General features: G+C 39.9%; 1 protein-coding gene across 1 annotated transcript in view; it reads right to left on the bottom strand.

The window, feature by feature from the left end:
* PRKG1 (protein kinase cGMP-dependent 1) overlaps positions 1-15,785 on the bottom strand; it is a 705,793-nt gene that overhangs the window by 642,652 nt on the left and 47,356 nt on the right. The window contains exon 2 of the mRNA XM_063132952.1: positions 12,052-12,218. Within this exon, the coding sequence (XP_062989022.1) occupies positions 12,052-12,218 (167 nt within the window). The remainder of the gene's footprint in view (positions 1-12,051; positions 12,219-15,785) is intronic.

Raw genomic sequence — 15,785 nt, 5'->3', positions numbered from 1 at the left:
TTTAAGTTTTGTACTGGTTTTAGCTTATTAATGGTTTAATTTGTTTTTAGCTGTGTATATTTATTGTTTTATATTGGTTGTATGGTTTTATCTGTATGCCACCCTGAGATCCTTGTGATATAGGATGGGATATAAATGTCTTAAGAAATTAACAAATAAAATTAATTCTATTCACATTCTCTGGGCATTGTAATCCTCAATCTCTGGACTTCAAATTGAGAAATGGTATTCAAAACAATGTGAAATATAAGCCCTTATTCCTCTGCACTGTGGTCTAGCTGGGCTGCTTTCTAGATTATCATCTTCTCTTTAACAAGTCTACTTACAGTTCAGCAAAAGATATATTCTTGAAAACACTTTACAGAGAATCTCAGACAACCAGGTCAAGCTTAACTCACCTGCATATAGCCACTTGCAGCCTTCTCAATGGTGAGATACAGTCAGTGACTGGCAGAGCAGCAGTGATGCAGTGACTTTGCAGGTGAGCATTTTTTGCTGCAAGACACGGCTAGCTCTGGACAAGCATGCATAGCTGATTGAAGTCCTTACTTGATTTTCCATTGACTACAGAAACAAACTAGGGGTTGGCATCACTGGGTACTCACCAAGGACCACAACCCAACAGAGGCCCCAAACCCCAAGGTCTTATGGCTTGCTCCTCACCCTCCTCCTTGCTGTTGTTGCGTGTTCAGCTGCCCTATTCAGCAGTGACAAGAGCAAGGAGGAAAAGGTGCTTCCATTTGCCCTGCCCTGTCCTTATGAGCATGGTGCAGATTGGATCCAAAGGCAGAGGACAAGCAAATGGCCAGAGGTGGCAGTGGCAAAGAGGTGGGACTACTGAGGCTGTCTTTCTCAAGCTCCTCCCACAAAACCTGGACATTGACCAGGAATTTCCAGATTGACAGGGGTGTAACTCAAAGCCTTTAAAACCAGGTTTCATAACAATGTGGAGTAGCTAAGAGATATGCTTGGAATCAAGTCTTAATGATTCATCAAATTATTTATTTAAAGGTAAGTAAATCTTCAGATAAGAGGATAAGAATATTAATTATTGATCTAGACTCCACTTTAAAAAAGAAAAGAAAACTTCACGAGGCAGTTTACAAGGATCTCAATATAATATAAAAACAAGATCAGATGCAATCTAAACAGACAAGTAGACTTTGGTGACCAAATGGAACAGGCATTTGATTACATTCCTGAAGGCTATGTGCTCAAGTCTCATGTGATATCATCTGGATACCTCCAGTCCATGTAGATGCAATATGGGGATCTGATTTGCTTTAAATCAAAAGTTGGGGGACTTTTCTTTACAAAAGCATCCATTGCTAAGTAAAATGTTATTTAATTTCTTGTTCCCATATTTCATGGGCACAGTAATTTTTGGTAAAGTTAAAAAACAAAAAATACCCTGCCGTTATATTAATAATAGTATTAATATAATAGCTTATCACATGAACATTTATCATTGAAATTATCAATTATACTGTGATGAAAATTCCTTTTTTCTGATAATTCAGTTGTTAATAATGGCATGCTAATGCAGACACCATTGGAAGAAAGAGCAAAACAATAAAGATTTCTAGTTCCAAATTGTGAAATAACACATTGATCCTCATTAAGAAGAGACAACACCCACACATCTGATACCTGTTAACCCAGTGCAGGGTTGGCACTATTAAAATGCTGCGCCGTCTTTTCATAATGACCTTTGTGAATAGTTTAATTAAAAATAATGATTGCAGAAAGATGAACCTGTTTAGCCAAAGGAGGCATACAAATAAAGCAGAACATAAGAGAGACTGAATGCTTTGCATTACGATTACAAAATTAAGCTCTACCAGTAAGCTCTGAGCATCACACAGAGCCAAAATTATTGCCTTGTAGCAGGAAACATGATTTTTTGAATACTGCATAAAAGATTCTTTAAAGTATCTTAGAATAAACAGAAATACAATGCTTTAAGGGTCAAAACAGGTGTTATTTTAGATCTGTGTCTATCAGCTACATTTTTTTTAAAAAAAATGTTTACTGTAGAATGGGTGCAGCATCCCTGATCTGGATCAAGGCTCTAGCATGGGGTGGTGGTGGAATAAGTGGGCTGTTAAGACCTGTATTGGGGTCCTTCTAGAGTAAAACTATAGTAAAATTGATACAGGATGTAGTTACTTGACACAGATTTAAAGTAAAGTCTGTTTTAGCCAAAGAACGCTATTAGAATACTGTAACAATGTTTTTTGCCAGACTTATTTACACTTTCTAGGTTCTTTGTGGCAAGGATGACTGGCTTTATTCCCAGCTAAAAAACGAGTAGGTGCTGGACTATTCAGACCGTGTAAGTAGATTTGTTGTCTCCTGTTGTTTGAATACCTCTCTTTCACCCCTCTCTTTTCTCTATTAGTTTCAGCATTCAAGTAGAATTCAGCTGTTCTGAGAGGTCATGGTGAATTAGTTTGATGCTTTCAAGCAGTCTCTAGTGGACATTTACTCACATCACACTCACACTCACACACACACACAATTCCTCCAATAGTTTATTACCTAGGACATGGTTGCTAAGTAACCTCCAGGTATTGCTCAGGTTCATGGGATGTACTGACTTAACAATGAAGTTGGAGCATGGAAAGTAAAACCAACTGTTCCACAACTGCAAAGCCTTCAATGCCCTGAACTTTCAGTGTCTTGGAAGTAAAATCCATTTCTTGCCTTGGAACCTAAATAGTGATGTCATCAAGATGCATATTGTCGCACTTGGAAAAATAAATCTCAGGACCTTACAAGGCTCACTTCAAGACATGGCAGGGAGATGCATTTTTGCTACTGCAATGGCAACACACCATGCACCAGAGCAAGGAGAGGGATGAACCTCTCTAGCTTCTCTGCTTGCCGCAAAAGCACAGTGGCTGCCCAGCTAGTGGGGTCCGATGAAAAGTAAGAAGAGCTTAGGGAGATCAGTCACTGGAAGTGTAAAAGGGGGCTGGGTAGGTGGGTGGATAAGAAGCAGCTGTAGGAACACAGGGTGTGTATATTCAAAGCTAACTTGGCCCAGAAATAAACCAAGCTTTCCATAATATTTTGGGAAATACCTTTGGTTTAGAAATCCTCATTCATAGAATCATAGGATAGTAAAGTTGGAAGGGGACTATAAGGCCAGCGAGTCCAACCCCCTGCTCAATGCAGGAATCTACCTTAAACCGTACCTGACAGGTGTCACATCTGGGCACAATGTAAGTATTGTACACTGATTTATTATGCCCGTAAACAGTTGCAGAAGAATAAAGCTGGAGTAGACAGATGATCCCATAGAGGGTGGATGATCACACCTCTCACTGTCAGGAGCCACTGGGGTGAGAACCTGGGACCTTTAGAACTGTGTCCTGCTGGCTTTCTGAGGGCAGGGCTTCAAACTATGGAGTGAAGTCCTCCCAGGATCCAGGATGACACAACCTACACAGGCAGCCTATTGGTTTCTCCTGAACTGACAGGACATAAAAGACTTGGGCACTGCCTGGACAGTGGTAAGAATGGAGTTTACCGACCTGGCTGCTCACTCCAGTTCTTGTTTCCCTGCCTCTTAGATTCCCATCAGGCCTCAGTGTCAGAGACTCATACCTCTTGCTCATACCCAACATCTGGCTCTCTAGTCTGTCTACAGTACAGCATCCTACCTTTTACTTTAAAGCACATTGCTGAAGTACAATGGGACAGATGATACCTCCTTCCACTCATTAACATTACAACCTTTCTGGCAGAATAATTGCTGTCATCCCATGGCTGTTCCTACTCTGCTCTGGGTGATGCAGCTAATGCCCATGGTTAGGGGCTGTGCATGGCTACATACCATGATGGTGTTGCCAATCCTATTAGGGAGAAAGAGTGGGTTTGCATGACTACTTTTGTCTGACTTCTAAGAACTTTTCAACGTCACATCCTGGCTTTATGAGAGGCTTGGCACATGTCTGGCACCACATAACAGTAACATGGAACATCCTGGGGTATGTGAAAAGTCAAGGGGAAATTTGCAAAGAATCAGTGAGAGTAGTCTGTGCTGCTGAGGCTGGAGGCTCGGTCACGTGAAAGTCAAGGCAGGTCAAAAATCAGGACCCTGGAAAGCTCCCAATGCACCCTGCTGGCTGACCTATTGGACAATGTTCCCTCCATAGGGTGCTGAAGCCATCTGAGCATTATAAAGGGAAGCAAGACTTGTTCTGCATTAGGCCCCATGTCCCTGAAGGAGTTAGCAGTGTTCCTTAAAGGGCCCTTCCCCAATTCTGAATCCTGTCTAGAAAGGAGGTAAGCAATCTTTTTGGCCCTGAGCATGTGACACAAGAGATTTGAGAAGGCACACATGCATGCATACACATACAAGTGCACACGTACATATTCTTCCCACCACTCAACCACTTCTCAGTATGGAGGGATGGTGAGGTCTAAACCTCCTCACTACCCATTGCAATCAGGGGATGGCATCACTGGGCTGGAGAGTTTAAAGCTTTTTCACATATCGTAGTGATGATGAGCCTGATCCAGAACAATGAAACAGTGATCTCTTCATCAGAATTGCTGGGAGAAAGTCAAGGTTAACCCCCCTCCCCAGTGATCAAGATGCAGTTTACTTTTTCGCAGTCTTCCAGCGATGTGTTTTCTGCCCTCACCTTAATAACTAATCAGCTGGGCAGTGGAGAAAAGTGGATGGGGGGGGGAAATGTATCTGGGAATTCATGCTAAGACATCCCTTGCCCTTTAACTGATTACTCATATGGAGATTGAATAACCATGAAAAGCACATTGAGGTGGATCCTGACTAAGTCATGTATTAGTCCCATTTAACCAGGTTAAAATTGTGACTAATTTTAGTCCCATTGATCTCAATGGGACTGAAGTGTGGTTAAAATGTGACTAATTTACATAGAACTATGGACTGATTGAAATCCACCAGAAGAAGAGCCTTCAGTGTCTTCTTCTCTTTCTCTGTGGAACTCCCTGCCCCTTGAGGTCAAGCAGGCACCAACACTAGGCTGCTTCCAGCACCTCCTGAAAACAACTCTGTTTCAAGAAGCCTTCCTTAGCTGTTTTTCTAGTTCCATTGTTATAAATTGAGCCATTTTAATTTGCTTTTTTAATCTTCTTTCTTTTTACTTTTTATACCTATGATCACCACTTTGGAATCTGTTTTAGATATTGAGCAGTATATAATTATTGTAAATAAATAATTTAGTCTGGTTCTAGCCCAATAGATTTAAAATGTTGCTTTTGCTGTTATTCAGCAATTTCTCAGTTAGAGAAATACTCTTATATCTAGAAACATGAGTACTGACCAAAAAAGAAGTTGCTTTTTAAAGTTGCGAACACCCATGGGGCAAGACAATAATAAAGAAAAATCCAGGAAGTTTTGCAATATAAATACAATGTATACCATACCTCAATCTAAATATTCTCTTTTTGTACATCATGCATTCTTTTGAATGGATAACCAACTCCTGAACCCTGATCCACTAGAAAGTAAACAAAATCATTAATAAAGCATAGGAAATTCAGTACACATGTGAAACATGTTAAGGGGAAATGGTCATGGAGGAAACAAAACTAACAATGGGTTCAGATGGAGATTATATCAGATGGAACTCATTTACTAAACTGAAAAAGGCTTTTCCAGCAGGGTAAATTGTGTTCTCATTTTGTATTAACCAGTATGGAAAATATGTCTACATCCTAATAGCTATGTTATTTGTGGCCATGATATTGAGGCACTTACTAGGGTCATGCAGGTTCAGTTCAGAGCTTAAATGAAACTGCACAATCTCTAGATGCACAGAAAAACAAACATGCCTGGAGAGTGGTAAGGTGAGGCAGGGGTGGAAGCTGAACTGACAGTCGCTATGTCAGTTAGGAGACATCACTGGCGAAATGGAAAGTACCTCCCAGCCAGGATCCAGTGAGATAAAAACATCTGAGGGAAAGCCCCGGAGGAAGGGATTCATTAGTGTCACTGTCATGCAGGGAAGTGCTCTCCATTGCTAGACACTTGTACTGGAGTTTGAACTGTAAACACAGGGCCAAACTACACATTCTGCTAATAGTGTAGCTGAGCCTGATATTATTCTTTACTCCAGTGTAAGTGTATGCCATCCCAATTCCATTTCCTACCTGGTTTTTCACCCCTGAAGTTCTATGCACACCCTTGCAGTGGGGTTTAAAAAAGACACCACTAAGGTGAGTATATGTGTGTGTGCATGTGTAGAATTTGTGGGTGGGGGGAGAGACAGGTGGGGGGGGGGAAGGTTAAGTCCTTCTCTCCCCAAGATCGGGAGATTTACTTACACTGTAGTAAAGAAAAATTGCAGGGTCAGCTAACCTCTGTGATTGGCAGAATATGTAGTTTGGCTGACAGATGACTTTTTTTGGAATGTCAATAGGAAAGAGCCGAAAGAGGGGATTCTATAGGATACTGATCGGTAGCACCTAAAAATAGCAGCAGACATTGTCAGCCTCATTGGATGTGAGGACCAGAGAGGCCCAAAGACAAACGGACACTCCCATCATATGCCATCTCTGAAAGGGATTGCCACATCTTGCCCATTATCTGATCACAAAGGCCAATCAGCCATATTAGTAGACTCAGCTCTTTAACAATAACAAATCTGTCACCTCGGGTGTGTGGGCTGATGTGTATGGAGGCTGATTTATTTATTATTTTATTGTTACTGCATTTATATCCTGCCTTTTTTTCCTCTGAGGAACCCAAGGTGGCATACATAATAATCCTCCTCCTCCTCTCCATTTATCCTCACAACAACAACCCTGTGAGGTGGGTTGGGCTGAGAGTCTGTGACTGGCCCAAAGTCACCCAAGTCAGCACCATGTACACTGATGGTGCTATATAAATAAATTATTATTATTAATAATAATAATAATAATAATAATAATAATAATAATAATGGATTTCCATGGCTGAGTGGGGACTAGAACCTGGATCTCCCGACTCCCAGTCCAACACTTTAGCCACTACACCACACTGGTTGTCCTTCTTCGCAAAAGAGGGTTAGAGTAGAGGTATCTTTTATCCCATTACAATACTTCATAAAACACACAAGTTCTCCCCTATGTGATCGCATACAGAGTCTATCTAGTGTAATTTCCCATATATACTTTATTAACTGGAAGTGTTGCACAATGAGTCACAGCAGTGGACATCATAAACTTTTTAGCATTCAGAGCTTAGAATGTCTGTAAGCTACGCCTTTGGATTTTGTAAACTCCATAGCAGCAATCAGGGTTTACATATACTGCAAACTGCATACAGATTTCTAAAACTGTTTGAGGAAAATTCATTAGGGGCTGCAAAAGAAAAGGTTCATCTATGCACTGATTCCTTTCCATTACAGTTGAACAGCAGAATATTTTTCAAAGTAATTGTTTTTCAAAATAATAATAATAATAATAATAATAATAATAATAATAATAATAATCTGAAGTCATGTCTTGCACTGTAAAAGAAGCAAAAAGGACTGGACACAGTGTGCTAGTCTGGTATAGTGTCTCTGTGGATCATTGCTAGCATCTCACCTGGGACAATAGAAGGGTGGATCACGTTCGAACATGAGAACATAAAAAGAGTCATGCTGGATCAGACCAAGGGTCCATCTAGTCCAGCATCCTGTTCACAGAGTGGCACAAGCAGGACACGATGCAACAGCACCCTCCCACCTATGTTCCTCAGCAACTGTTGTACACTGGAGGTAGCACACAGCCATCAGGACTAGTAGCCATTGATAGACCTATCCTCCATGAATCTGTCTAATCACCTTTTAAAGCTGACCAATGTGTTGTCCATCAGTACATCTTGTGTTAGCAAATTCCAAAGTTTAACTATTCGCTGTGTGAAGAAGTGCTTTCTTTTATCTGTCCTGAATCTCCCACTAATCAGCTGCAGGGGATGACCTTGGGTTCTAGTAATGAGAGAGGGAGAAAAACATCTCCCTAGCCACATTCTCCACACAGTCATAATTTTGTACACTTCTATCATATCTTCCCTTACTTGCTCTTTTTTCCAGCTAAACAATCCCAGCTGCTGTAACCTTCCCTCATAGGGAAGTTGCTCCAGCCCCTTGATCACTGATAAGTCAAAAGTGGCTTCTTCTGCTTGGGTGAGGGCATCCGGGGGGACACACACACAGGTAGTACAAAAGATATATGAAAAGGGGAGCATTATGGAAGTGTCCCTAAGTTTACATGCAAATATTGAGAAACAAAATATGTGAGTTAATTAAATTCCTGCTCTATTGTAAGTAAATGAATAACCTCTTGCATCAACACAAATAAACTCTGAAGAAAATTGGGCTTTATATTACTGAAAGGAAAATGCCTACAACTAGTTGAATCAAGCACCTGATCTTACTGTCATAACACAGTTGTTCCTTATCTATTACATTGTCTAAAGTCACATTATATTTAATTCATTTATAGTTTTATTAATATAAGGCACTTTGGTACATGGACAAACAAAAACTGTTTGAACCAGAGACATTCGAGAAGCTGAAGGTTCTCTCGGCATCATCAGTTCTGATGACTGTCAACAGACTGGGCTGTATTCTTAAGTAACAACTAGCTGCAATTATAAGAAACTCATAACTCTATGAAGTCAATAGACCAGAATTCTTACATTCCTGATCAGCACAACTCTCCTTAGGATACGGTTGTCTTCGTAGGGTCCTTAGTTCTTAACAAGATATCTGCAGAAATGTCCCCCCACCTCACCCCATTTATGCCCACATATCTCAGAAATTCCTCTTGTGGGTCTACAGAAGGTGCAAAGATGATGGACTAGGAAATAAGAAACTGCTGCAAATGAAGAAAGGACAGGGGACACGACTTACCGGCAGGCATTGCAAGGCAAGGAAACATAGCTAGACAAGTATTGGAGAGGCTGCTGACTGAAAAGCACTGCCCAGCACTGCAGTTGCCGACCATAACAACAGTGGTGTGCCTGCACATTAATGATGTAGCAATCCCAATGCCTCTACCACCAGCTTTCAATGCCCTCTGGTAAGGGTCCCTCTCCCTCTCGGTCATAGATTTTGTGTACCATCTCACTGACCACCACTATTGCAAGTGTGGGTGACACTTATATTGTTAATAAAGACTGAGCTGTAGGTTCTCTATTTACTATGCACACTATCCAACAAAGCTTAAGCACTTTTAAGTAAATGTGTGCTTAACTTGCCCATATAAATCAATACACTTTTTAAAAAGTTGCTTAAGTTTGGCTGGTTTCTGCCCTGAAAAGAACAGCAGAGCACAAGTTTTAGGAACTGTGCATTTTGAAAGTTAGGTGTCTAAATACAGAAACATGCTCCTCAATTTTAGTACATCCACATGCAAGAAACATTAGTTGCTTTTCTGCCTAGCTACTGCTACATGTGTGTGTTGAGTGTCCCTAAACCCGTCTTTATCAATATAACATGAATTGGGGAGCAGTACTTGCAGCTTAACCCCCCTGCATCCTCCTCTTCTTTGCAAATGTCCCCTCCCTGAGAGGCTGGGTTAAAGCCCGCCCACTTGCCATCCAGTTCTCTTTTGGAAGTGCCTCCTAAGTACCAACACTTTCATTTGGAGGTACTCCCATTTTTTCCTCGCAATGTGTAGTTAGTTCCGTCTTCACACATTATTGCAATGAACGTTTTGCAGTGATTGCTTCCTGTATGCAGCATTAACCTTAAAATGGCTATTGCTTCTATACATAAGAAAAACAGCTTAGATCAGTGACCTCCCTCAGTCATCAGTTCATAGTGCACAACATTGTTCTAGTCAAAGAGAAAAACAAAACAACAGAGAATTCCTTTTGGACAAAAAGGGCTTAGCCTTCAAATGGCAGAAAAACAAACAGTTTTAGGATATCCCCTAAAAAAACATACTTCCAGAGCAACCTTAGAGCATTGGGAATAAAATTACATTTCAAACATAAATTGCAGCTCTGAGCCTCTTTTTATTTATTTCAACAACTGAAACAAGGAATAAACGCTTAAGGTATACATGGGCATGATTCAGCCAAAGCGAAGCACTGATTTCAGTGGGTGAGTTAAGCGTGTGCTTAAATCTTATACAATACCAGTGTTTTTATGCTTTTTATGTTTTTAAACTTTGTATATTTGTTTTTAATGTTTACTGTTCTAAACTTTTGTAAACTGCCTAGAGAGCTTCAGCTATAGGGCGGTATATAAATGCAATAAATAAATAAATAAATAAATAAATAAATCTCTCACACTGAAATAATTGAACTTAAAAATGCATAACTTTTGGTTGTATCATGCTCCTATCTTCTGGAAGCGGGATTTAGACAAGCAGAATTCTTCCCAGGATTGTAATGGATCCATTAGCTCTAGTTTCCCCACACTAAACCAGCACACTAGAGGCTTCTTAGGAGAGGCTGTGACACCTCCCCCTGCCCACAAAATAGAGGCCAAAGTCTCTAAGCCCATAGATATGCAGCCTTTCATATCCTACAAATAAAATAGGTTGTGATTAGAAAATGTAGTACTGTGCTATGTTTGACTACTGAGGCAAGAAACATTTGATACAAACATCTATAAATTAGACCCCTTGATGCAAAATAAAAGATGTAAAAATACAGGACCAGGAGCTTTGCCACTAGCTGCTTTAAAATTTGGTGAAAATACGAAGACAAAACAGCCAAATCTTGAAAGCCCGTCATATCCTCTGAAATTAAATTGTTACACAGGCTACAGATAGGATATTAAACCTATCTATTTACAGATGATTAAAAACTACATTTGTTGAGACTGTAAAGGTCTCTTCAGTCTCCTCTTTTAGAATATTTGCTGTGAGTGACAAAATGATAAAACTTCTCACATCATATAACAAAAATTAAAAATAAAAACAATAGGTTGAGTTCAGACTTAGGCCTTAGCTAGACCTAAGGTTTATCCCAGGATTGTCCTGGGGTCGTCCCTGCCTGCTCCCAGGATATCCTGTGTGTCATTTACATGAACAGGGATGACCCCGGGATAAACCTTAGGTCTAGCTAAGGCCTTTGTCATGTTTAGAGTACTGAAATCAATGAGATATAGACATTTAGGCCATAGCTAGACCTAAGGTTTATCTCTGGATCATCCAGGGGTCAAACCTGTTCATCTAGGTGACACACAGGGGATCCAGTGCTCAGGCAGGAGCGAACCCTGGATGATCCCAGGATAAACTTTAGGTCTAGCTGTGGCCATAGTCTTCAGATTTCTAGTCTTTTGACACATAAGACAATGCTCTCTCCTTTCTTATGCTGTAATTTTACAATGGGATTACAAGTAAATACAGGAAGTACAAGTAAATACTAAAAGAAAGAAAAAGAAAAGAAAAGTAAAAGAAAGTGAAAGTAAAAAGAAAAAGAAAAAGAAGGTAAAAGTAAATAATAAAAGAGTGAAAATAAATACTAAAAGAGTTCAAAAACATGATTTGAACTGAACAAGAGAGATGTTGTCTTGAGAATCACCTCTATGTCCAAAATATCATGCAAATATTATTTAAAATGCAATCTAGATAAAGACATATGCAAAGTGAAATTTCATAGGCAACTGCACAATATGTGTGTCTTTCTCTGAGCTGGATATATACAGAACAACAACAATCCTCTAAAGTGTAAAGCAGGAAGCAATCTCAGCTTGTATCTGCATCAATACAACTCAGCATTAGATGTTCTCCAAAACATATCCAACCCACCTACTCAATATTTACTCTGCCCAGTACCCAATCTGCATATAAGCATGATAATAGTATCTGCAAAGTGAATGTGACCTGCAACATTCCCATTTCATTCGGACTATTCAGAGCAAGAGTGCAGCAAATCATTCTCTGGTTAAGTTTCATTTCCTCAAAGTGGGAACTTTCTGTTTTGGGGGCAAAGGGTATAAAAGAGTGAGAGGAAAATACCAGAGAGAGTGAACAAAGCCAGAGTGAAGCTAGAGAAGAACCAGAGCAGTGAAGGGCAAAGCATACAGTATATATATTAAAAGCTTTCAAAGAACCAACTGTTAAACATACCTTCCATGACATATACGAGTGACCCAACATCTCCCTCCTTGATGATGCAACTGTCTTTGCCATATTCCACTGGATACATACAATCCACAATCTCCTGGATCTGAGACAGTTCTAGATTCTTCATGAAGTCATTGTCAAGGATAGCTTCCTTTATTAGATCCTTTGACCTATGACAAGAAAGGAAAGATATATCTGTATGTCTTAAGTAACACCCTCATGAACAGCATATGTGAATGTCACGACTTTACGCATGCTCACTGATGTGTTTAAGCAGAGGGATTTCATTGCTTACACAATATCAACAGAACAGAAGTGAAAAAAGTAGAAGATGCTGAACATCTGTATGTTCAAAACTGACTTTTAAGGATGGTTTTTTCATGTATTTTTAAGGATGTTTTTTTCCCAGTTTATAAGCCAGTGTGGTGTAGTGGCTAAAGTGTTGGACTGGGAGTTGGGAGATCTGGGTTCTAGTCCCCACTTGGCAACAGAAACCCACTGGGTGACTTTGGGCCACAGACTCTCAGCCCATCCTATCTCACAGGGTTGTTGTTGTGATGATAAAATGGAGAGGAGGAGGATTATGTACGCCGCCTTGGGTTCCTCAGAGGGAAAAAGGTGGGATATAAATGCAACAATAAATAAATAAATGTTTATAAACCTTGAGAAACATGCAATCATTTAAAACATTCTCACTGTTTGGTCTACGCACATCAGCCACAAAGGAGACACTGAAACGGAATAATTAATATCATAACCAATTGAGAAAATATAGAATTTGTAGTAAGGTGTTTGGAATTATTTTTGCATGGACATTGCAAAATGAACAATATTATTGTTATAAAAAGCAATACCTCATAGTGTAATCCTACATGTCTGGTCAGCAGTAAGTTCCATTTGAATGTAAGCCTATGTGGCAGGGTGTTGCTGTTTTATTCTTTTACTATGTTTTATTCTTTTACTATGTACAGCACCATGTCGCAAGAAGAAGAAGAAGAAGAAGAAGAAGAAGAAGAAGAAGAAGAAGAAGAAGAAGAAGAAGAAGAAGAAGAAGAAGAAGAAGAAGAAGAAGAATTCTATCAGGCTCACTACCGGTGTGCATTTCCTTGCCTTACTCAACCTGGCACCTTGCAAATATATTGTACTACAACTAATAGCAGGGCTGTTAGTGATAATGGGAGTTGTAGACCAACATATCCCCACTGGGTTGTGTAAGGTTCATGTACAGGATTGGAGCCCTGATATATTTCTCTGGAAACTCATGACTTTTCTTCCCCCAAGTACTTTCCTCAACATCATGTTGAGGAACATCATGGATACTGTTGTAATTTATACTGTTGTTTTTATGTTTCTGATGGTTTTTAAATTTTGTATACTTTTTAATGTTTACTGTTTTTAACTTTTGTAAACTGCCCAGAGAGATTTGACTATGGGGTGGTATATAAATGAAATAAATAAATAAATAAATCATGTATCAAAAAATTATATAAGTATCTACGTCCTACAGAAAACTTTAAAGGCCTCAGGCTTTCTGGTTTTAATGAATGTAATGAATATTTTAGAGTTAGTAGCCACATATCCTTTTGTAATTATGCATTTAAAACTCATTAAAAGGCCAGGTTCTTCAATTATGTTACTTGTAATTGTTCTGTAACTTTTGAATAACCTTTTCAAAAGTCCCTATAGCGCAGTATTTCTACAATGCAGGTGGGAACAGTTCTGTTGTTTTCCATAATGTCTTACAAAGTTGTTAATGAAGCATCAGCACAACACTTGAAGGATTATCTCCTACTCTGAGTCACTCAGGCGCAAATGTTAACAGTGCTCTACTCATCATAATTTACATATTGAATTTCCCCCCAGAATGTCTATCAAATCTATCTTTATCCATCTGATAATTCAAGGAACAACATAAAGATTACAGACAATAATTGTTTAAAAGCTACTTAAGGGATTTTGTGGGGATGAGCACCTGAAAAATGTAAATGTGAACAAACCTAGGCTTAAGGAACATCACTTTAAAATGGCATCGTTCAAAAGATATATTCATGTCTATTTGTGAAAGTCTAGGTTTTTACCAAAACAAAAGCCAAAAACTGCTTTGAATTGCCATTTACATACCAAATAAATATTTGATCAGGATGTCAAGGCAGTTTCAAACACTAAAATAAGTACAACAGAGGATGTGTGTGTGCAACTGGCACTTCCTATGTCACATGTAAAGCAAAAACTTCAGCCTTTTCCTAGGCCGGATCTACACTACTGCTTTAAAGCACTTTGTAACAGTTTTGACAACTGTTGGGGCCCAAGACACACTGCATGTACCGTTTTCAAAACTGTTATAAAGTGCTTTAAAGCAGTAGTGTAGATCCGGCCTTAGAGTCTTCAGCCAACCAGGGGGGGGAAATACAGCCAGTTTTATTGCTTTGGGAATAGTTATCCAAACAGCAAGTGACAAGGCCAGTTTTTTTATTTTTTTTACTGCCTTCAGCCATTCAAAAAACCTATAGACTGCTTTTCCCCAATGCAGTGCCGGTGCATAAGCCATAGCACCCACAATGCTTTTACTGCCCCCTCAGCCCTGTTGCTTCCAGTCATTCTCCAGGGCCCTTTCTACGCCTAAGGATTATCCCAGGAAAATGGAGGGATTGTCCCTGCCTGCTCCTGGGCTCCCCGTGTGTCATTTGGACATACAGGTATGATCCTGGGATGATTCCGGGGGGAAAGGCAGGTGTAGAAATGGCCCAGGACATCTTCACCCAAGCAAGAAGCAGCATGCTTTGGTGAGGGAGTTGCCTGGTTCCCATCAATGGCAGGTGGCGACTAGCTTAGATCGCTAAAATGCAATACTCATTGTTGAAATTGGGCAATGCATTGCAGAGCAAAGCAGGGTGGGAGAAGTGGAGTAACAGAGAGAGAGAGAGAGAGAGAACCCAAGAGGGACAGAGCGGAAACACACACATAGAGAGACAGAGAGACAGAACCCACAGCTTACCTGTGGTGAAAAGTGTTGATAGTGAAAAGTGCTACTTGCGATCTGCATTGTTAAAAAAAAGCTAAGGGACGGAGAAAGCAAACCAAACACACAGACCATCCACCCACACACATATACACAAAGAGTGTGTGAGAGAGACAGGGTGGGGTACAGACACAAATTTTGCTTTTCCATGGGGTCTGGGTAAAACTTGATTCCTATAGAATTAAAATGGATCCTCCTGAATCTGCATAGATTTTACATGGGGTTCCCTCCTGAGAACGATCACAATAAAACATACATTCATGTCTATAGACCGCACGGTAAAAAAAACACAGGTGCTGCATTTATCAGTGCTGCCATAACACAAAAATATGGATCTGAGGCATGCTTCCTTATGGATTTTACAAGACATCCCTCATCCCCACAAACCACCATGAAATCATAGCCCACATTTGTGTACACGGATCTGTTCTGTGATTTGACTGTGATTCTGCCGGCATCCCATGTAAATAGGAAACCTGCCGTGGAGCTGTGTTTTTGGGCTGCATACCAGGTAGAACTACTTGCTACACTGATCATCCTTGCATATTAGCTGCATTTGTATTTATTTATTCCGTTTATTTATTATATAGCCAAAGCTAGTTCAGCATTATAATGACAAGTTGCAGAGAATGTCAAGCTTCCCTGCTCCTCTGATATAGCTGTGAGAAGATCGAAAACTTACACAGCATATTGTGATGTCTGATCACTAAAATATGGG

Source organism: Elgaria multicarinata, chromosome 8 (assembly GCF_023053635.1).
Source record: "Elgaria multicarinata webbii isolate HBS135686 ecotype San Diego chromosome 8, rElgMul1.1.pri, whole genome shotgun sequence".
Lineage (NCBI taxonomy): Eukaryota > Metazoa > Chordata > Lepidosauria > Squamata > Anguidae > Elgaria > Elgaria multicarinata.
This window is presented reverse-complemented; position numbering and strand designations above follow the sequence as displayed.